General features: G+C 39.8%; 1 protein-coding gene across 1 annotated transcript in view; it reads right to left on the bottom strand.

Annotated features, from left to right (window-relative positions):
- Window positions 1–23,586, bottom strand: part of CSMD1 (CUB and Sushi multiple domains 1) — a 4,035,193-nt gene that overhangs the window by 256,727 nt on the left and 3,754,880 nt on the right. Inside the window, 2 exon segments of the mRNA XM_029596871.1 lie at window positions 17,696–17,869; window positions 22,768–22,941. Coding sequence (XP_029452731.1) covers window positions 17,696–17,869; window positions 22,768–22,941 — 348 coding nt within the window.

The raw sequence follows: 23,586 nt of genomic DNA, 5'->3' as shown, positions 1-23,586 counted from the left end.
TCTAGTCAAGGACATCATCCTCATCAGATGGTATTTTGAAATTTGGGCAGTTTACGCTTTGTAAGGTCTATTCTGATTCTTCTACTGCTCTTGTATGCTCGTTGTTAATGGCAATTATAATGAATCAAACAGTATTACTAAAATAATGACAATAATGTACATGTTGAATTAATAATAATAATTTATCACAGATGATAAGTGCTAGTCTGGTATTATATCTTCCTCGACTCCTAACAAATCACTGCTGAGGCATGACATCTTTATGTCTTTATTGCTGTTCCTAGTCTGTACAAACCTTTGTTAACTAGTTTGCTGATGCTTACTAGCATCTATTCATTTTCAATGCTTAATTTTATACCACAGAACTGGTTCGGCAAGGCAGTGGCATTATGAGCTTCCTTCACTGCTTTTGCAATATGATTCTACCTTTTCTGGATGAGCAACCATTAATGGTGAAAAAATGTATTTGCCATGCTAAATTATTAATTTTCTTCCTGCTAACACTACCAAAAGGGAGACAAGTAATGTCAATTACACATGTACATTTTACTGAAGTATGCAGTCATCCACTGGAATCTGGCAACAAAGGACTTCAAAGTTTTCAAGAATGGTTTTTGTGCAGCTAATCATCATTGAAAGAAAATGTGTTCTTTTTATACTGGTTGCATATCATCTACAAATTCCTACTTAGTTCTTTTTCCTCACATTTTCACTTTGAAGAATGTTTTTATCAACTATCCTCCATAATTTTTTCCCCTTTATTTTGCACTTTACTTATCTGTTCCTCATTTAACTCTTCTTCAACTTTGAAAATTATTTTTAACAGACATAAAAAAGGAGTTGAATTAGCACAAGTTTGAAACTTGTGAGCAGTAGCGCCAATCGCTAAGGCTTCATCCCTGACTAATGTGCATTCACGCATCTTTCACAAATGAACAGTAGCCAGGATTGAAGCCTTGACGATTGGCGCTACTGCTCACATGTTTCAGACATGTGCTAATTCAACCCCTTTTTGCATGTTACTATGTATCCAATATATGTACATGCATTTTTATTTGTAATTGTTTTTAAAAATATGAGTTTGTAAAATTACTTTAAATGATTCTTGTTTGTAAAACTTCTTTAAATGATTCTTTTCCTAAATCTCTTAAGCTACAGATATATGCCCCTTCAAATATGAATTTAATCTTTAAAAGATTATTTTTCAAGCATTAGCATCAAAATTAATAATTCCTGTATTCTAGTGAGAAATGTATTCTAAAACATTCATTAATTTGTATTCACAATAATAATTACATTAGGTTTTCAAAGAACTTATGTTACAGAATGTCATTGCAAACCACATTATTAACTAATATTATCAATGTGATTCACAGTATTCATAACATTTCTGGAAAGAGTTGTCAACTGAATTAGCATAGAAGCTTGTCAAAAAATGCAGCTTCTCTGCAAGTTATTAACAAATAATAACACCCAAAATCTTGAAATCTATGGATTAAATGTCTCTTTTAGTTTTGCAAACAGGCTATGTTGCATTACGTTGGAATAGACTTAGGTTTTAGGTATTTGCCAGGTTCTTATGGCCTGGATTGGCCACTGTTGGAAACAGGATGCTGGGATTGATGGACCCTTGGTCTGACCCAGCATGGCATGTTCTTATATGGCTCAGTGTGTCCTTTGCAGATTTTTGTTCTCTCATGTAAGATATAACTTCTTTCTCATTCTTACCCACCTTACTATTGTGAATCAACAAACAAAGCCATGGGGCCAAATCAGTGGCTCACTACCAAGTGTTTTATATTGTCATGTGAACAAAGATCAAGCATCATTTCTTTGTGCTCGATAAATGCTTGTAAGGCATCACACATGTACCACACCGCATACATAAAATCTCATGTATCACATATAGATTCATTAGCTCGATACTGGACTGAAGCGTTGAGTATGGATATTCCCTCTACATACTTACATTCATGTTTTAAACTCATGTCTAAAAGCATACCTGACCTTTCTCTACAAGAGTTGCAATTTAAAATTTTACATCATATTTTTTGTGATGATGTTCGCCGATGTAGGATGGGAAGATTATCCTCTACTAAATGTATTAAGTGTCATCAAGTAACATGTTCTTTGGCACATAGATTATTTTTGTGCCCGGTACTTAGATCGTTTTGGATAAAAGTGATTGCAGTAGTTGCTCAATGTACTGCCTCTTCTATTGTTTGGACGGGCAAGCTGCTTCTATCTGGTCTAAGAGGAGCCCTTTCTTCTTATAAATTGTCCTTAGATAAATTTGGTCACACTGCCGTATTATTGGCATGCCGTACTATTTTAGCTGACTGGATAACACCAGATAAGTTTCCTGACTTACGGGCCTGGTATGGGTGGCTTGCATTCTCAATGCAAATGGAACAGATGGTTGCCTTAAGCAGTGAGAGAGAAAGAGATTTGATATACCAGTCTTGTTGGTCAACTTGCTATGATCTACTTCCGTCTGATCTTCAGACTACTTTAAATGTTGCTGGATATCATTCCTCGGAGTTGGTTTGTTATATGACCTGACTATTGTCCCTAATATGTCCCTAAGCTGTCCTCATGTCCTATCATAAGAAATGTTGTTAAGATGCCACTGAAAGCAATTATATTTATTTTATGTAAACCGTTGTGATATACTAGTTCGAATGTCAGTATATAAAAATAAATAAATAAATAAATAAATAATATGTTAAAACAGGCAGACATAAGGAAAATACAGAAAGATCATACATTACCTGCAGATAATGTGATCAATTATCAGCCTATATCAAATTTGCTGAATCTTTCAAAAATATTTGAAAAAAGTGTGTTGATACAGTTAAAGAATTTCTTGTGAGAACATTATTGCCTCGATAAGAACCAATATGGGTTCTAGCGGAATCACAACATTGAGGTTTTGTTGATATCCTTATTTGATACTTTATTGTATAATTTGGAGCATGAAATGACTGGAATTCTGGTGCAGTTGGACATCTCTAGTATACTGTGAATCATAGTATATTACTGTCCAAATTATGAGTCATGCGGATTGGAGGAACTTTATATAATTGGTTAGTGTCCTTTCTTGATAATAGAAAGCAGTCGTACAAGTAAAGAACAAAAGTTCATCAAGATGGAGGCTATCTACTAGAGTCCCTCAAGGCTCGGCCCTATCTTCAGTTCTTTTTAATTTGTATATTGCTCCTTTGTGTCCCATTTTGCATACTCTGGAAGTAATATATTATTTATATACTGACAATCTTCAGATATGTATTCCAAGTGAAGTGATTGGAACTATTCTCATCAAAACTTTCAATAAGTGAATGTATGAAATAAAAAATTGGTTAGGTAGTAATGGTTTAGTATTGAATGTTTTAAAGAATATTGTAGGTAGGAAGAACTTCCTTGGAAAGAAAGTCCTTAAATATAAATTTTGACAGAATAAATTTGCCCATCTTGTCTGAGATAAAAAAATTTGTGGGTATATAAAGATTCACATCTCAGTATGACATCTCATATTAGGCACTTATTAAAGATAGCATTCTATAAATTACAGAACCTTAAGCCATTGAAATATTTGCTCCATAAGATATCTTCCATGCTGTTTTTCAGTCTATGGTCCTTGGTAATCTTGACTATTGCAGTACAAATTCTATAGGTTTGCCTGAAAAGCTACTGGATGTATTACAATTAATATAGCATTTGGCAAGACAGGTTTTGCTGGCTTATTGAAATTTGACCATATTAATCAGGTTTTGAAGTGTTTGCATTGGTTGCCTATTAAGTTCAGAATGCAATTTTGGTTAATGGTGATAGTTTGTAAGTTATTACATGGTGAGTCACTATATGTGTTTCAAGCTAAACTGGTTAAATACATGCCAGCACACACTTTGAGAACAATTGATCAAGAATTTTTAACAGTTCCATCTCCTGACCTCCTGACCCCCCAAGCTGGCCAAAAGTTCCTTTTGGGTGCAACGAGGGTCCCGGAGCGATCGCGCGGGGAATCACGTGACGCCGCGTCACTCCGACGTGACGCCGACGTCACGTGCTCCTCGCAAAGGAGTTCAGAAATGGCGTCCTGACTCCCTGCTGTACCACCAGGGAGTTTTGGTAAGTCTTGGGGGGGGGATTAAGGAGGGTGAGGGGTTTAAATTTTTATTTGCACGTATGGACATAGACTCAACTTATGGAATTCTCCATATGTCCATATTGACCGCAAATGGGACCCCCTTTCGACTTATGGACTTAATAACATAAACTTTTGCTCTGCACATCCCTAACTGCTCTGCATATTTTCTGCATACATGCATACTGCAACAACACATGACTATCCATGAGCCATAACGACCAAGAGTCTTGCAGCACCCTGATATCTCCATATCTAACTAAGGCTACATGTGATAGCTCAGTCAAAGTCAGGAGCTTTTAACACACCTTAGCGTTGGGTTCTATGACATCAACATTTGCTTAGGAAAGATGTGGGTGCTCTTACAGTCATTAGAAACTATACTATAATGGTGACATCTCAGAGGTCAGTGGAAAATACAAGTGAGGGCAGAACATCATCTGATTCCCAATCCAGCCTTCCCTGAGCTGGATGTGCATCCTTGTGTAGGCTCACCGAGAAGCAAACCGAACATATATGACATCCCAATGTCCAAAGCCCTCACCTTTTGCACACTATCATTTATAAATTGCATAGCTATGTATATAGGGTGCATCTAGGTAAAGGTGCATGCAACCACCAAACAGTATGCTAGCTTGGAAGGACCTATGAGTTTTGTGGGAATGGCACTAGGTAGCACTGGCACTTTACCCAAGGCTGTAAGTGAAGGTCTGCTACTTGAGTACTCTGATGTCAGCAGTAGGGTTGCCAATTGGCTCCTGTTTTCAGGACAAGTAGATCCAGTCCTGGTTTTGAAGCCATTACATGCTAGGATTTTATCTAATTTCCCTATAGCTTTTCCTAGCAAAACAAAGACTACATTCATGGGAGAAAGACCAGGCCTGGATCAACATGTTCTATAAGTCTGGATGCAATTGAAAAACCTAGTCAGCAGTGGCTCTGAAACTGCTGAGGCAGTGATGTCAGATGTGTCTTGGCACGCTCATGTTACACTCAGTCTCCTCAGTATAGGTGTGTAATTTCACATACAGCTACGGAATGAGGCAGTAAAATGGGAACTCTGTCATTGAAACCTGAAACTGTCTACCTGTGCCTTTAGGCTGTGCCTTTAAGCTTCAGAACTATTTGAGATTCACAGCATTTCTAGAGCAGTTGCTCTCTATACTGGAGGCCCAGCTGGGGTCCCATCATAATTAAAGCACTATCTCATCCACATCTGAGCGCTAGGATGGGGTCCACTGGGGAGGCCCGGCAAGCTGAGTTGTCAGTCATATACAAACTCGCATGCCACACATGCCTCTTTTAGTGTCACTATCAGGCAGAACACATTATGTCAGCCACATATATTTGATGTTAGCTTTACTTTAACTACTCTTTTTCAAGTACAGTCTACTGCTCCATTGTCACAAGGAATCCTAAGTAGGCGTATGTGTTTTCTGTTACACACTGATCCAGACAGAGAAGCAATGAAAGAAAGAAAGATGATAGATAGGAAAGACACAGCTAACACTCTACTGGCCTCCCTTCCCTGGAAGGGGATGGGGTAGGTGAGACCTATCAGGCAAAGTAGCATTGTAAAAGGTTTTGACGAAGCTGGCTTCCACTCAGAGTAGTGTCAGCGGCTTATGTGGAGGCACATGGCAGATCTGGTGGGAGATCCGGAAGTATCTCCTTTGGTAGTCCATGGTGTATAGCAAGATTATGGAAGACATAGCAGAGCAACACTAAATCTCCAAATATGGGTGGGCCATAAATTAAAGCTCCACCAATCTTGTCCAAACAGCGAAATTGACTTTTGAAAACTCTGAAGGTGTGTTCGATGACACAGTGGGTAGAACCTAAGGCCTCACTGTACCTCATCTCTGCCAGCATGTTTGCCATGGCAAAGGGGGTGAAAAGCCAAGTCCTGCCACCGTACCCAGAATCTCCTGTAACTACGACAGAGTTAAGGCATCAATCATAACACAGTGACTTGCTGATCTGGCTGGCAAACCACTGCATGCTAGAAGACAGTAGAAGGTTGCCAGTAGCTTAAAGGACGATTTCCCTACCCTAAGTGCATGCCACATTGTTCTGGGCCAATATATGAGCAGGATAGTAGTAACCAAATTTAGCTGTGTTCTTCCAGACTACTAAATTGCATCTGGGGATTCCAACAAATGTGTGCTAGGCCCTCATAATAGAGTTAAGGCTATTGGTGTGTAGCAGTCTGCCAACTTTGAAGCTTTATATAAGAGCTGCCACACCTGTGCTAGCCTTAAAAATACTACTTCATGGTATGATAGGGCATGTGGCTGCTTGCTATGCAGTATGTCTTCCAGAGAAACCATTTTGTGAGCCCTGACACAGGGAATATTCCTGGCCCCCAAAATGCACAGGACACTGCTTCTGGTTTAGCTGTGAGAGGGTCAACACAATCTATGCCCAACATTCTGGCTGGAACATCACTAACAGGCCACACATGATCTGGCAGTACCAGCAGTGTGGACACTCCAAGCTTGTGATTAATCAGTGAGATTTAAATTGTTCCCAATGGGATGATAGGAACAGGGCAATTTTGAAAGTGAACACGTTGAAAATGTATAATGTCTGTTCACACACCAAGCTTTAGGGCAAATTCATTGTTTGCCCTCACAAGATCAGCATGCCTGTGCAGCATGGGACGAAAACAGCAGGCCCTGGGTCAATTGCTTGCACACATACATCTAAACGCTTTTTGTGATGGCAGCGATGCTGTTATATCCCCCACAGCCCCCCTCCCCCCATGTCCATGCCGTTTGCTACAAACGCATAGCTAGAGATGGAATAAAGATAGAACAGTCTCTCTTACCTATGAGCCTACTGTTACCGTACAGGCTGTCCTCAAAATTTTCACACAGACCCCATTGCCTAAGTATAAAGGAATTGTGCATAGCTACCAGGTATCTGGCCACCATGTTGAACATTCAAGCATCACAGACCACTTGCATGTTGATGGAGTGGAAGAGCTTTCTGTTGTGGTGCATCTCCTCCCTGTCACGGGGTAGAATGATGGCCATGTGAGTGTAGTCGATAGCTCCCAAAACATTAGGAAAGTTTGTGAAGGCAAAAAAGCCTCTCTTCAAGTCCATCAAGTCCTGTCCCGAAGAAATGCTATGTAGCGATTAATGCAATCAGAGACTTCTGTTATGGCCTGGTCCAAAGAGTGGGAAAAAGTGGTTTGGGACGTTCCTCCCACAACTCCTACTGTCATTTGGAAAAAGCCATGAAATGAGGGTGGCCAATGGATTGGTGAGGCCAAGCACAACATGAGCCCTTTCCATGAAGGGTTACACATCCCCTCGGATTTCTTCATTAATTCCAGGATAGTCCAAGAGCTGAAGCAATACCTGCTAACCACATAATCCTCCTGCATGCCCAGCAATGATGATTGTGGATAAAAGATGCGCTCCCTGTATCTCCTCCTTTGTGGCCGCCTGCATGCCAGGCGCTGACATGGGCCCCAACCCTGCGGAGCCAGTGGCTCTGCCTCCTGTCCTGGAAATTCCCTAGAAGGGCTTGGAACTGCCCATGCCTATTTTTGAGATTGTTGTTATTGTTCCGCTTGTTGTTGTCTGTGGCGAGCCTCCCAAAGCATCCAGTATCCCCAAACAATTAAATTTGCCACAAACATTATGGTTTTAGGAAACTAGACCAGGTAAGACAGGTGATTTTATTGGCCCAGGAAGGCCTGGTAGGTATGTCTGTTAGAATGCCTTTATTTATCGCTCGATAATCGCTGCGATAATACCTGCGATTCGTGATATCGTTTGCCGGAGCGCGATAAAACGCTTTTTTCACTGTACCGCAAAAAAAAAAAAAGGTGTAGTTATTTCCAGAATTAAATTCCACTATAGTGTGCGTTACTCTATCTCATTCCACACTAGCAGACCCTCATTTCCATTTACTCCACCCAAACTTCTCCCACTTGAATATTCAATGTTTAGTTTGCAAATTCATGGGTATTGCATTATTTATCACATGAGTAACTGCTTTATTGCATATGTTACGGCGTTATCGCATGCGATAAGGCCCTAACTCAAAATGATAAATGACCCAATCAGATTGTGAGCCCTCTGGAGACAGCAAAATATCTACAGTACCTGAATGTAATCTACTATGAAGTGGCAAAAATTGGAATATAAATAAAAAATGACCATCCTTCTATATTCCAGTACCAGGAGTGCTAGGTTATACAGTTATTTTTGCTCAGCCTTGAGATCTGGCCCAGTCACCATCATGGAATCTCCCTTTTCAGCGAGAATCATTGCAATAGCATTGTCCAAATTTGCATCAAAAACATTCCCTCTGAATAATAATATTATTTTTGAGAGAGGGTAGAACATGATTCATCATGTGTGCCTTCATGAAATTTTTTCTGCTTCTTGCCTTTCTTTGATAATTGTTGCAAAATCCTCACGCCTTCTGTTTCAAAACATTTTTATGTAGAATTTTGGACCATTGATCTCTAAGTTGTTATAATTCTTTAATAATATCAGTAATTAGAGCTTCCTGTGATTCAAGAGATATTCCCCTAGGCTTATAAAATTATGCTTCTGTATTTGAAAGAAACTTATCCCAGGAGCTAGCCAACAACAGGAATGAACATGAGCTGAAGTGTGTTTTCTGTGCTTCCAGGTGTAATTGAGCTTCATATGTCAAGTTTAATTAAGGAATAAGTGGAGAAGCAGCAATCACACCAAATTGGATATCCAGAGAAAATGGGTTAAACTATGGATCTGAATTTAAACTCAGAGCTAAATTTAAAAATTTATGGAAAGGGTTTTATTACGCACAATCTATCTTTTCAATCATTTCTTCATAAGTACGGTTGTTTCTTTAAAAAAGTGCAAACAGTCTTTTTACAGAAAGAAGCTCAGTCCTCCAACATGTCTGTGTTTCACGAGCGTCTGCATCGGTAGAGTCAGGCAAAAGATAGGGATGTGCAGAGGGACGCCATACGTTGCATTCGGGATTCGTATTCGTCGGGGGCCAGATACGTTGCATTCGGCAAGAGGGCCCCCTGATACATTTATACGTCAATTCCTATTTGTTTCCTAGCTAAAATTAAATTAACTACAACCCCCCACCCTCATGACCCCCCCAAGACTTACCAAAACTCCCTGGTGGTCCAGCAGGGGGTCCGGGAGCCATCTCCTGCACTCAAGCCTCGGCTGCCGGTATTCAAAATGGCACCGATAGCCTTTGACCCAAGACTTGCCAAAAGTCCCTAGTGGTCCAGCGGGGGTCTGGGAGTGATCTCCTGCACTCAGGCCATCGGCTGCCAGTAATCAAAATGGCGCCAATAGCCTTTGCCCTCACTATGTCACAGGGGCTACCGGTGCCTTTGGTCAACCCCTGTCACATGGTAGGAGCACAAGATGGTGCCAGCCATCCATTGCTCCTACCATGTGACAGGGGCTGACCAATGGCACCGGTAGCCCCTGTGACATAGTAGGTCAAAGGCTATCGCGCCATTTTGAATACCGGCAGCTGAGGGTTGAGTGCAGGAGATGGCTCCCTGACCCCCCGCTGGACCACCAGGGAGTGTTGGTAAGTTTTGGGGGGTCAGGAGGGTGGGGGGTTTGTTTAAATTTGCTCCTTTAGGCGACCAAATAATTTGGTGAAGATTCATTGTATTCGTGGGGAATCACGATATGTTTCGCTTCCCCACAAATACAACTAATATGGCACTATACATTTCGGATTGCCAATTTGTAGGGAACGAATGCACACCCCTAGCAAAAGAGTCTTTATAAGTAATTCTTGCAGGACTGAACAAACAGCATATCAGATGACTGCGGCCGTCCGGTCCTGCAAAACTCACTTACAAAGACTCTCTTGCCTGTCCTTCCCGATGCAGTCACCTGCAAAACATGAACATGTTGTGGGATTGAGTTTTTTTCTGTAACAGGACTGTTGTTTTTTTTAATGAAACAACTGTGATTTTGAAGACATTTTTGAAAAGATAAATTGTGCTTATTAAAATCCTTTTTATAAATTTCTAATGTTGTCTCTGAATTTATCTTCTGATCCATAGTGTAATAGTGTCATGCCTTTCTCTATGTTTAATCAAGGAACATATTCCTGTGCTTCCAGAACACCTAGAAGATGCTTTATGAGTGGACAGATAGCATCAACAATTATTCTCCAGCATGTTTTTAACTGAGAGTGTTGTGTAATTTATCCATTATTAACTTCCACCTCACAAGGTTAACACTGAAAAACACAAAATGTTGCTGTATACAACCAAAAAATGTTATTGTTTCAGTTCACAATGCTACAGCATTAAGTTCTACTAGGTTTAGTGAATGGAAAGCCCAAGGAGAATAAATAGATACACAGAAATATAGAATTGATGGCAGAAAAGGACCAGTGGTTCATCCAGTCTGCCCAGCAAGCTTCCCATGACAATATTTGCCATGTTGTGCAGATTACCACCAGTGCTGCTTGACATGCTTTGCTTATGGACTTGGCTGTTGGAACAATCCTGTGTTTTTCCCTAATGCTGCATATCAGTACCCCACACTGTAAAAACGTCATGGCTCATGTTGATTGTCTCTGAATCCAAATTCCTCTTTCCCTCCACCCCCTACCCCTCTCTGTTGAAGCAGAGAGCGATGTTGTAGATGCATCAAAAGCAACAAGGCTTATTGGTTAAGGGTAGTAATTCCATGCCTTCTGTTAAGGGTATTAACTGCTGCTCTGTGCAGGTTACCCCCATGCTTATCAGTTCCACAGACTATAGAAGTCGGGGCTCTCGTTGGTTGCTGTCTGAATCAAATTCCCTTTGTCTCCTGGCATTGAAGCAGAGAGCAATGTTGGAGTTGCATAAAAAGTATTAAGGCTTATTGGTTCAGGGTAATAACCGTTGCACGAGCAAGTTACCCCTATGCATGCTTTCTTCATTTCCTTTAGGATTTTGCCATAAAAGCAGTCCTGTGCTTTTTCCCTTATGTCTGCCTATCAGTATCACTGAGCATGGAAGTCAGGGCCGTAGATTATCATTTGAATTTGATTCTTCTTTTCCGCCTGACGTCTAAGCACGTAGCAATGTTGCAGCTGCATTTAAAGCATATTGGTTAAGGGTAGTAACCTCCATGCCTTCTGCTAAGGGTAATAACAGCCATACCAGCAATTTCCCCCCTGGACGCTTATCTCATTTCCTTCCTCTAGCCTTTAGACATCCATAGATAATTCATTTTTAAGATAATCCAAGTCTGAACACATTTTATTTTCTCTGACCTCCACAGTCATCAAGAGGAATAGTATGGTGTTTCAAGTTGGCACTTAGCATTACAGATATCTGTTCTCCATTTTAGATGTAATTCAATATGAACAATAGCTTATCAAATAAAACTGAATGTGTGTGTTTATTGTATGTTATGTGTCCCCCCTACTCATAAATTTTGAGATGAACGAACCTAGGTCCACTACATTTTGTGTGGAGATAAGTCCTTGAGGGTAATCAAATTGGATAGTGTCAGAATTACACAGCCCTGTTCTGCAAGACTCCTTGGCCTACCCATAATACAGTTCAGATGACCTGGCCTAAACAGGCTTAAGCTATTGCTTTTGGGATGTATTACAAAGTTTAATAGTTTATGTAATGTCTTTTCTCCCTTGCTCAGCGAGAAAGTCTGGTATGTCAATTGAGTAACAAAAGGTGTGGAATGCATTGTACCATAAATGGTAATCAAGGATCGTGGTATATGGCTTCACCAAGTATTTTTTAGTAGATAGTCTGAATTGTAGAATGAAATGTCCTCAGAAAAATGGATGTCATATACTTTGTGAGCAATAGAAAAAGAAACATTCTAGGGATAATATAAAAGTAAACAAAAGTGTTCAGCTAACCAGTAATACAAAATATGTGAGGTAATGGTAAGTATGAGAGTTTTACAGCTAATTATTAGAAAGAAGATGTTTATAAACAAAATATTTTAGTCTCTAAAAATGATTAGGCTGATAGTGAATGACTTCGGGTGTTATGTTATGGGAGGCCTTGAGAGGCCTTGCCTTCTGTTATGTTACGGGAACGCTGGGAGAGAGATCCCATCTTGAAGGGATTGTGTGCCCTTGGGCTCAGCACGATCCCAGATGAATCCAAGACAGAACCAAGGGTTGGCGAGGCGTGTCCCAACATGGGCGAAGACAAAGTCTGACCCTCTGCCGGACCTGCATGCTTCTGGAAGCCAACAAAATTATGTTGGTATTTGAACAGTCCTCCGACCGTTCCCAGCCCTTTCGGACCTGCCGCTGGGTATCGGCAAGAAGCAGCAGGCCGGACTGAGGATGAGGGCAGACAGAGGCCTTGTGACACAGAATACTCAAGACAAGACGAGAAGACTTTGGAAATAGATGAGGATCTTGGAAGACTCTCGACGAGACGAGGTACTTGGAAGATTCTTGGACAAGACGAGAAGCTGGGAAGGTTTGGACACTGGCATTGTCTCTCAGGGCGCCCTACACAGCCCACCGACATGGTCGGACCCAATGGGCTGTCCCACTGTGCGCCCTACACAATCTGAAGAGCTGGTCATGGACCACGCGGAGAGTGTGACAAGCGTAGGAAGGGAATCCAGCTGAGACAAAACTCCAATGATGAAGCAAGGTGACATCTGTAGAACCACAGGAGCTGGAGGGGCAAGAGCACTCGGAAACACAGGAAGAGGATCCAGCTGAGACAAGACTCCAATGACAAAGCAAGGTGTCATCCGGAGAACCATAGAAGCTGGAGGGTCAAAAGGACTCAGAAACACAGGAAGAGGATCCAGCTGAGACAAGACTCCAATGATGAAGCAAGGTGTCATCTGGAGAACCACAGGAGCTGGAGGATCTGGAGGACTCGAAACAGGCGAAGGAGGAGCTGAACCTCGGAACATCAGGAAGTGAAACATCAGGAAGCCTGGAACATCAGGAAGTGGAACAGCAGGAAGCCTGCACTGGGAACCTCGAAACATGAAGAAATGGAACATCAGGAAACCACAGGAAGCAACGAAGACTCAGGAAGCAGACGAGACATGGAGCTCCAATGAAGAACGAAGACCTGATGGAGCGTTGGAAGACGGAACTTCCAGGGACAAGTAACTCCAATGCAAGGCAAGGCAGACGTGCAGGAGAAGCCCTTATATAGGGCTGAGACAGGAAACAGTCCTTAGGTGGAGCCCAGGGCATATCCGGCCATGGGCCCTTTAAATCTGGTAAGGAGGTATGGCCACATGCATAGAGCACGAAGCAGGAAGCTGTGTAGGACCATGGTCAGTGGCCCTGCACAGACGTCGTCGACTGAGAAGCAGGGCTGGGCCTAGGAGCAGGCCCCGTCTGTAGCGGCTCCTGCTGCTGCAGGAGGGAATGAAGGCAGCTCTGGCCACCAGGAAAGCCTGGGGACTGCGGCCTCTGGCCACGAAGATGAAGCTGATGTCAGTGGTGGCCCCAGCCACATTGAGGCACAGCAGCAAGGCCCGACGTGCCAGGGAGGCACCCCGAAGTCCGCGGCTCCCACCTCGGTGAAGATGATGAACTGACTGTGGCTCCTGCCGCAAAGAGGATCGGTGGCTCCGTGCTGCATTGAAGACAAGACCGAGGTGAGAGGCCCGCTTGTGGGGGAAGGCTCTGCAGGCAGGATTCATAACAGCGGGGTGTGGAAAGGAAGCAAATTTTGCAATGTGTGTGTCCATTATAACATTGAAATGGTTTAACTTGGCAGGGGTGAGTTATCAAGATTTTCTATTTCTCAAAGTTGTTGAGTGATTTAGAGGAGCATAGGAGGTGAGCAAAGTTAGTAATTTTCCCTTAAAAAATGAATGGGGAGCTGTTTGAACTGATGCTATCTAGAATTCTAGAATGATCTGAGTTTCTAGCCATCATCTGAGGATGATGGCTAGAAACACATAAAATTGCAGCTGGGCAAACTAGATGAACATTTTTGATCTTTATCTGAAATCATTTACAATGTTACCATGTTAACATTGCTACTGGTTTAAATCAAAGTAGATAAACTCAAGAAACCTTTCCTGTTAAATGAAACGGTATCTTTGTTGTGATATACAATTGGATTATCAACACATTAATCTTGGTGAGAGACATTTGCTTAGTTCAGTTGGCCTACATAAAGCGGACAATAATTATTGTAACAAATAAATAAATATATATGCTACATTAATAAATGGTTGTTTCTCTTTCTGCAAGGACGGCCTACTACACATTCCTACCATATAATTCAATAAATTCATTCTGACTCTCCAATGAGCCTGTCCTTTGCAATATTTTATCCTCTGCTTTTATGTAAACCGGTGTGAAATTTTAATCGAATATCGGTATAGAAAAATAAATAAATAAATACATTGTTATGTAGGATGTTGTCATAAAGTGATGACATAATAAAAATTATCACTAATTCTTTCGCACTTCAAATTACCATTATAAATGTTCATTTTGCTACCAATGTAATAAAATAATGAGAAACGTCATGCACAATAATTAAAAACTACACTAAAATGGTAATAATGATAAAATGAACCCAAGCAACAGATTCTCTGACAAAGAATCTCTCAGCATGAGACTCTCTAACTCAGAACCCCAAGTCAGAGAACTTATGGCTTTGGACTTCTGGGCCAGAGAGATTCTGATGGCAGACCCCTGAGCAAGAGTAACCCAGGACTTCCAGGCCAGAGACCCTCTGAATGAGGACTCCTGGTTCAGAAAGATTCTGATCTGGTATGCCCAAGCCAGAGGGACTCTGACATAAGATCTAGGACCCTTGAACAAGACACATTCTGAACTGGAAGCTCTGAGCCAATGAACTTTTGATCTATGATCCTTGAGAAAGAGAACTTCTGAACTAGTACCCCTAAGCCAGAGACCCTCTTCTTATCTGAAACCTCTGCATCAGAGACCATGTGACTTATAACCCCATAGCCAGAGATATTCCAACCAGAAAACCCTGGGCCAGATACCCTCTCATCTGGGACAGTTAATCCAGTTTGATTTTGATCCAAGACCATAGAGCCAAGAGGATACAACCCACTCTAGCCCCCATCCCAATAGACCCCAGTCAATCCCTCCATTTATCCACCCTCCACTCTAGCCCTAATCCATCTGCCATTACTTTACCCTTACTTACCTATAACTAGCCACCTACCTGCTCACTAACACCCACCCTACTCACCTACTCCTACTTATCTACTCATCTAACTACTAATACCCCTCATACTTACATACCCATCTGATGCATTGGAGGTGGAGCCTTGGGCCAAGGTGGGGTTAGTGCAACCCGTAGGTAGGGACCTATGGGTCCCCACCATCGGCAGGCGGAGTAGGCTGATAGACAGAGGCCACTGGAGCCTCCTTCCCCACCGGTTGAGCCTTTGGGTGCCAGGGCTAGCAGGACTTAGGTGGACCTCGGTGTAGAGACACACAGAAAAGTCTGATACAGCCCAGAGGCAGCGGGTAGAAGAAGTTAAGTTTTACATTAAAAGGGATGCTAAAAACTGCGCTTATTTTTAGTGCAGTTTTCAAATTTCATAGTAGTACTATATGCAGATCACCACCACGCAACTGTATGGAAAGTGTACTAAAATTAGCCAATTTTTTTAACTTTTATTTTATCACATAGATTTTTATCTGATAAAACCCTTATTATATTGGAATGTAATTTTAGTATGGAAAAATGTGCTATAAAATAGAATTAATAGAGTACACTCAGAAAAGTATATTATATTGAATTGGTCCCATAATAGTATAAAACTTCCAAAAACATATTTCTGTGGGCACCTATCAAATTATAATATTTTTGGAAATTAAAACCCCTTGAAGAAATATATAGCGTAACATCCAACAATTTTCCAATATTTTAATTCTTTTAACATTTGACTTTAAATCTCACTATCCACTCCATGTATACCTGATAGTAACTATGGCCTTTCTTATTAAGAGAGCAAGTGAGAGAGAGAGACTCTTTATAAGGCTTTCATAGTAGTTGATAATTTATATCACTATAAGAGGGCAAGCTAGGGTGAGAGAACAATGTAGAAATCTCATCTTTGTGTGACTTTCCTCACTCAAAATCACGTCAAATCTTCACTGACGTATATTGTGCTGTTCAAAAATCTTACTGTACATGTAAAACTGGCCCCCAAACCCTAGACCACTACTAAAACCTCACCTCGAGTTACTAGCTTGCCCTCCTATAGTGGTATATATACAAGACAATTATGTATGCCACCCCAGAGACACTCTCTTTCTCCACTCCACTACCTCTCCCTGCCCCAAAATGTCCAAAACAGAATTCACAATAAATAGCACAAATTCCATTTCAGGCATATCACACAGCTTAACGCCAGGAAAAAGGTGTAGTTATTTCCAGCAATAACGTGCATTACACTATTGCACACTGCGTTAATGTTCCTCATTTTCATAGATCTCACCCAAACTCCTCCCCTTTAAATACATTTACAAAATTTGCATTTGCGTCACATGACATGATAAATATTGCATGTGGTATGGCGTTATCGTGGCCGTTAGGGCCCTAACACCTGCGATAATGGCCTAATGCATTTTGATGACTACCTTGTATATAATTCCTTTTAGATGGAGTCACAAGTTTTATGTTTTATGCTTTTTTCATATTCAGGAAGTTTATTATATAACTTGCCATTTTTTCACTTTTAATCAGTAAACTCCATTTTTTGTCTCCCTTCAGAAAACATTCTATTTGGAAAATAATATAACATAGAGATTGTTTTATCTTCATTTCCTTTTTTTTTTTCACTTTTTGGAGATTTTTTGCACATTCATTTTTTGGGGTTTTTTTTTTTTTTTTACATATCCTTTTGTTTTGGGGAAATAGTATACACTATTTGCAAATAGGGGGTACTGTTTGCTAACCATATGCTCTATTTCCTAAAAAAAAAAAAAAAGATGAATTATTTTGCATTATTTTTTGGTTCATTTGAAATGAATAAAAAACATGTTCATTGTCACATTTTACACTATTGTTTCAGATGAATGCACATAACTAATATCGCACTTGATTGGTAAGACCCAAAACAAGTTAGTCTCTAGGAATCTATTCTCTGTTTTGAGTCTTATATTGGAATAAAATATTCAGGAAACATACCAAAAAATCTTTTGGAACTGAGTTTTCTAGCTTCTGCATTTCTTCAAAAGTCAGGACACCATAAAGAACAACTTATTAATGGATTGAATCTGTAATAATTTAGGTCACAAGTATATAGCGTTAAGCACCCTCATTTTCATTTACTCCGCCCAAACTCCTCCCAGTTGAATAAATTTTTAAAATTTGCATATGCATCCCATGATGTGTTATTTATCTCATGCATTATGGTGTTATTGCAGGCATTAGAGCCCTAACCCCTGCAATAAGGCCCTAATACAATTTGATGAATGACCCCCAAGGTTTGGAGAAAATAACGGATATTTTAATTAGCATGCAGCAATATTGTTCCATAAATAATTATCTCAACTCAAGTAAGCATGCAGACAGCAAATGCTAAATGAAAGTTTTCTTACCACGACAAATTGGCAGTGAGCTGCTCCACTGACCACTGCTTCGGCATTGTGCTCGGGACATTCCCTGAATTAAATATCCAGTACTGCAGGTAAAGTGTACAACATCATTCAAATTAAACTCACTGCCATTGGTAAGTCCATTGGCTGGATTTCCTGGATGTCCACATGTAATAGCTGGAGGAAAAAGAAAAGCATTAAGCAATGGGATTCAGACGTTCAGTCTATTTTGGTTTCATATAATATGATGGCAAATAAGGACAATAAAGTGTATTTAGTCTGCCTGTTGTTTTTCTTGTCATGTTATGCATGCAGTTGCAGTGTGTAGGCTGCAACATAAGTGGTGCATCTAAATGAGGTCTACCTGACCACCTCTTCTCTCTCTTCCACTGCCTTGCTCTTCCTCTAATATAGGAAGGGCTACGTGAGAGACAGATAGGTAGCCTGTGTGAGGATGTATGTGTGAAAGAGAAAGGGAGCTTGTGTGGGTGTGTATGCAAGAGAGTGGGCCCTGTATGAAGGGATGTGTGTGTGCAAGAGACTGAGGGAGCCTTTATGAGGGCGTGTGTATATGGAAGGGACACTTACAGTGAATTACTAGGCAAATTCTGCTCAAAATATTTAAAATTCTGCAACTTTAAGTAATAACTTTTTTCTGTAATAATTTAAAATGTAATTACTTAAAGACTGTCATGTAAATTGTGTTATTTTGACCAATATAAAATTTGCAGAATTTTTGCAGAATTTTCAGTTTTTGTGCGCAGAATTCCCCCAGGAGTAAATTTGATAAAGTTGCGATCAGCATTGCCAGGTGGCTCCAAGATTTATTTATTTTATTTATTTAAAAATATTGTTACCTCTTGCACTAAATCCTGTGTTCCACTAAGGACTAGGTCTAACATATTTTCCCTCTTGTTAGTTCTTGAACCAGCTACTCCATGAAGTAATCATTTATTTCTTATAAGAACTTTACCTATCTAGAATGTCCTGATGTAAAATTCACCCAGTCAATCCTGGGGTAATTGAAATCATCCATGATGTGAAGCATGGGTAAGATCAACAGCAAGTAGGCAATTTTGTGATCCATTATAGATTGGAGTCTTACTTCAGGCATGACGTGGTGTCTTTGGACAATGCAGATATATTTAGACTAGATGGTGTTCCCTTTCATGCTAAAGGTTGGGTGGGAGCAAATAGTTTTGATTGTATTAGACTACACTGTATAACCTCTGCTTTAATCCTGCTAGTTATCTGTAAATTATTAATGTTTGTAAATTTGCACTATTCAGGTCATATTTCATCCTTGGAGGGAGTACCTGAAGCTTAGAATTTACGTGAGGCATATATGGTTGCGTGCTGTTATTTACAACAAGACCTCACTAGAACAGCTGGAGTCATCTGTTATATTGGGGAAAGGCCCCAATATGGTGACAGGTCAAGAACTTCTGATTTAACCATGTGTTATAGGCCCTGAAAGCTGACAGTCCTGTTTGCATTGGGTGGGCTGTCCAGAAGGCCTGGTGCTATATCGTTTGCTTGCTCAGGGTGGACTGAGTATATAATTCTCCCCCTTTATTATCTTAGACTCTGGGCTGCAAGAATAATATACCAATATCTTGGATCCACATGCTAGACTTCCTTGTTACACTTTACTTTACAGTTTACTTTTAATAAAGTTGCTGCCTTATATTTTACATTTGAATAACTGTTTCTGGAATGTTAATTATTTTTTTTTTGTTACTATATATGCAGAACCTAGACTTGTCATGGCTGACTTGTTTACTGTGTGCAGTCTACTCACTCATTTTCATAAAAATCTAACAGAACAAGAGAATGGCAACAAAATTGATAAAGTGCATAAAACAGCTTCTTATAATTATTTATTTATGTATTATTTATTTATTTATTTAAAATTCTTATATACCGCACAAATAAGGCAGGTATCTGCCCGTCTAGGCAGTTTACACATTACACTCATAAAAAGTAGGAACAAAACAATCACATTAAATACATTAGGTACATGAGATCTGGTAAAAGATTCAGCAGATTGGGTTACTGGTTATTAAATGCTTTAAAAAAAGATGAGTTTTCAGTTTTTTCTTAAATTCATTATGATTAACTGTCAATCTTATGTGATCAGGTAAAGCATTCCACTGGGTTGGGCCAGCCACAGAAAAAGCATGCTTTCGAGTTAAAGCCAGGGTTGCTGATTTGACTGAAGGAATTTCTAAAATGCATTTGTCCATCGAACGGAGTTGTCTTGAAGGTTTATAGATACATAATAGTGAACAAAGCCAGACAGTATTTGTATTATAAAGCAGACTATGGATCATGGTTAGGACCTTATAGGTGATATGTTGGGTAATCGGAAGCCAATGTAATTGTAATATTGGTGTTATATGTTCTGATCTTGGTAAGTTGAAAATGGTTCTGGCAGTGGCATTCTGAACAAGCTGCAGAGGGTGTATTGTTGACAAAGGTAGACCTAAGTATAGAGAGCTGCAGTAATCAAGTTTAGTTAAAATTAGTGCTTGTGTTATAGAGCGAAAATTAGCTGTCATTAGTAAGGATTTGAGTTTTTTAAGCATAAGTAATTTAAAGAAGGATTTTTTTTACTGTATCTGATGTTATTTGCCATGGATAATTTTGAATCTATAATCATGCCTACATTTTTTGCGTGATTGTTTATAGGAATAGACTGGTTTTCAAACATGAAAGATTGTGAAGGCTGAAGAGCTGAGTCAAGTGTAGTAGATAAGTATATTCATTCGGTTTTTGAAGCATTAAGTTTTAATCTATTGTGGGATAACCAGGTTTTTAGGGTCGTTAAGTAGAGGGGTAATAAGAAAAAAGTGTTAGACCAAGAAACGGAGAATGGAATCATAAATTGGATATCATCAGCATAAATATTGAAGTTCAAATTGAGGCCTTCTAAAAGGTGACAGAGAGGGATTAGATTAAATAAGAGAGCAGATAGCCATGATCCTTGTGGTACACCTGATTTGGTGGAGTACCAGTTTGATTTTGAATGTCCTAGAGTAATACGCTGTGATCGATTTGAAATGAAAGAGGAAAACCATGTTAGTACTGAACCTGTGATACCTATCTGGGATAGATTGGATAATAGTATGTTGTGATTTAAAGTATCAAATGCGGTGGAGATATCAATTAGAACTAAAATGTAATTGGTATTAGAGTCAAAGCTACTAATAATGAAATTGAAAGATGAAAGAAGTAAAGTTTCAGTACTGTGAGATTTTCTGAAATCATGTTGATTCTTGTGTAATAAGTTATTGTCTTCAATTTAATCAGAGATTTGGTGTAAAACAACGGATTCAGTTATTTTTGCAATGGATGGGAGTGAAACAATTGGTCGATAGTTTGTGAAATCAGAGGGGTCATGGTTTTTCTTTTTCGGAGTTGGCAAAACTGAAGTTTTTTTGAGGGAGTCTGGAAAGTGACCTTGTGATAGTGAATCATTAACTATTTTGGTGATTGATGGTGCAATATGTTCTCTGATTTCTTTAAGTAGGTAACCAGATCATGGGTTAAATGGACTATTTGATGGTTTTGATTTAGATAGGATGTTAATGACAGAATCATTGCTAATGTTTGTAAATTCTGATAATGAATAAACCAGATGTGGCATTGATGGATTCGGAATAGGCAAAGTTTCAAATTTGGCAGATATATTTGTTATAAAGAAAGGCTTAGCAGGTTGGTGTTTTTCAGTCTGAAGATGAGAAAGCAGTGATAGGTTATGATAGAGGCCTTTAAATCATGAATGGTATGGAAAAAGTTAATAGGGAATGGTTATTTACCATTTCAGTAGTACTAAGACCAAAGAACAATCCTTGAATGTAACTATCAGACTTAAAACAAAAGTAAGAAAGTATTATTTTTTCAGTCAATGCACTTTTGAGCACTGGAATTTAATTTTTTTAAATTTCTGAACATACAGTATGATATTTCCTTTTTTTGAAAATGGCCTCAAGGCAGACTGCAGACAAATTTAAATCAAACTTATAATATCAATAACAGTTGCAATGTGATTTACAATCATAATCAAATTTACAGTTACAGTAGCATTATTCATTTTTCTTCACAAAACAAGAACACAAAAGTGGTGCATTAGTAAAGATAAGGTTAAAAGATAGGCAGATTATGAGTAGTTACAGTAATTGGATTGTGAATCAACGTCACTTGGTGCTGGTTCTAGCTCTAGTATAATTAAGGACCTATTCGGGTGACAGTATTATAGAGCAGATGCAGTAGTAGAGCTGGATTAACAGTAAACTAGCACCTGGAATAGATGAAGTTAGAAACTTAAATTTGAAGCCCCCAGGTGGCTAAGTAAAATTTTAGATCGAAAAATCTGATAGTCATCCTAAAACATAAAGGGGCCAATTTTAAATCCTATGCATGCGGGGTACATTTGTGCGTGCTACCCGGCGCGCACAAATGTACACCCAATTTTATAACATGCGCGCGCTGCCGCACACATGTTATAAAATCCAGGGTTGGTGCAAGCAAGGGGGGTGCACGCTTGTGCACCTTGCACGTGCTGAGCCCTAAGGGAGGCCCAATGGCTTTCCCCGTTCCCTCCGAGGCCACTCTGAAATGGGAGCGGGCTTGGAGGGAACTTTCCTTTTGATCCCCCCATCTTCCCCTCCCTTCCCCTATCTAACCCACCCCCAGCCCTACCTAAATCCCCCCCCCCCCACCTTTGCTGTCAAAGTTACACCTGCTCGAGGTGTAACTCCAGCACGCCCGCTGTGCCGGAGGTCTCGAAACCGCCCCCGGACCGCCGCCCCACAGCATGTTTGCTGTGATATTCTTATCTGCTAATGTTGGTGACAAGTTTGCGTAATGACATACAAGGAAGAATTGAAAATATGAATAATAATAATACCCAATGAAAGTATGGTAATATGAGGCAATGAAAAAAAAGAAGTGATTTGCCTAAAGTTACACCAATTGAGTTATAGTAAGGTAATCTATAACAAACTGGAATATCAAGATCGTGAAAATACCAATTAAGAATTAAGAAAGAAATAATAATAAAAGTTACTTACGAACACAAACTGGAGTTTGCCCAGACCACTTGTGATCCTGTAGGCATATTCGAACTGATGTTCCAACAAGTCGAAAGCCAGGATTACATTGATAAACCACAGTGTCACGATAACTGAAGCCATCTCCACTTATATGACCATTTACAATTGGATATGGAGAACCACAGTGACCAGCTACAAAATAAATCAATAAATGAAAATACATATATATTTTAGAAATGCACTACATAAATTGAAAACATTCAGCTATTTTTACTTTGCTCATGGTGACATTTAAGTTGTTCTAAAATAATCCTGTAATCATTTTGAGGTAGATATTCAGATATCTCCATCTATTTAATAGGCTCATTCATCAAAATGTTTTATGGTGTTAACACACGTGTTAACGCCATAATGCACATGTTAACGCCATAATGCATGCGATAATCATATTATTGCATGATGGAAATGCAAATCTTTAGAAGGGGCAGGATTGGGGAGGGGTTTGTGTGGGATTAATTAAAATGAGGGGCAATATTGCACCATGCAATATCATAGCGCGTGCTATCGCATGGTTTTAATGCCAGAAATAACTACAGCTTTTTCCTGACGTTATGCTGTGTGATATGCCCGAAACGGCCATAATGCAATTTGTGATAAATATTGAAATTTGCATTTTGGCCATTTCTGGGCTCAGGGAGGTAGAGGGGAGAGTGGAGTGGAGAAGAGCATAATAGATAGAGAGAGAGAGAGAGAGATAGCCTCTGAAGATGCCTACACAGTATTCAACTATTTATATGACTAAGGAAGGGCCAGCTAATAGTGTGAGGTGAGGTATTG

This window comes from Rhinatrema bivittatum, chromosome 3 (genome assembly GCF_901001135.1).
Source record: "Rhinatrema bivittatum chromosome 3, aRhiBiv1.1, whole genome shotgun sequence".
Classification (NCBI taxonomy): domain Eukaryota; kingdom Metazoa; phylum Chordata; class Amphibia; order Gymnophiona; family Rhinatrematidae; genus Rhinatrema; species Rhinatrema bivittatum.
This window is presented reverse-complemented; position numbering and strand designations above follow the sequence as displayed.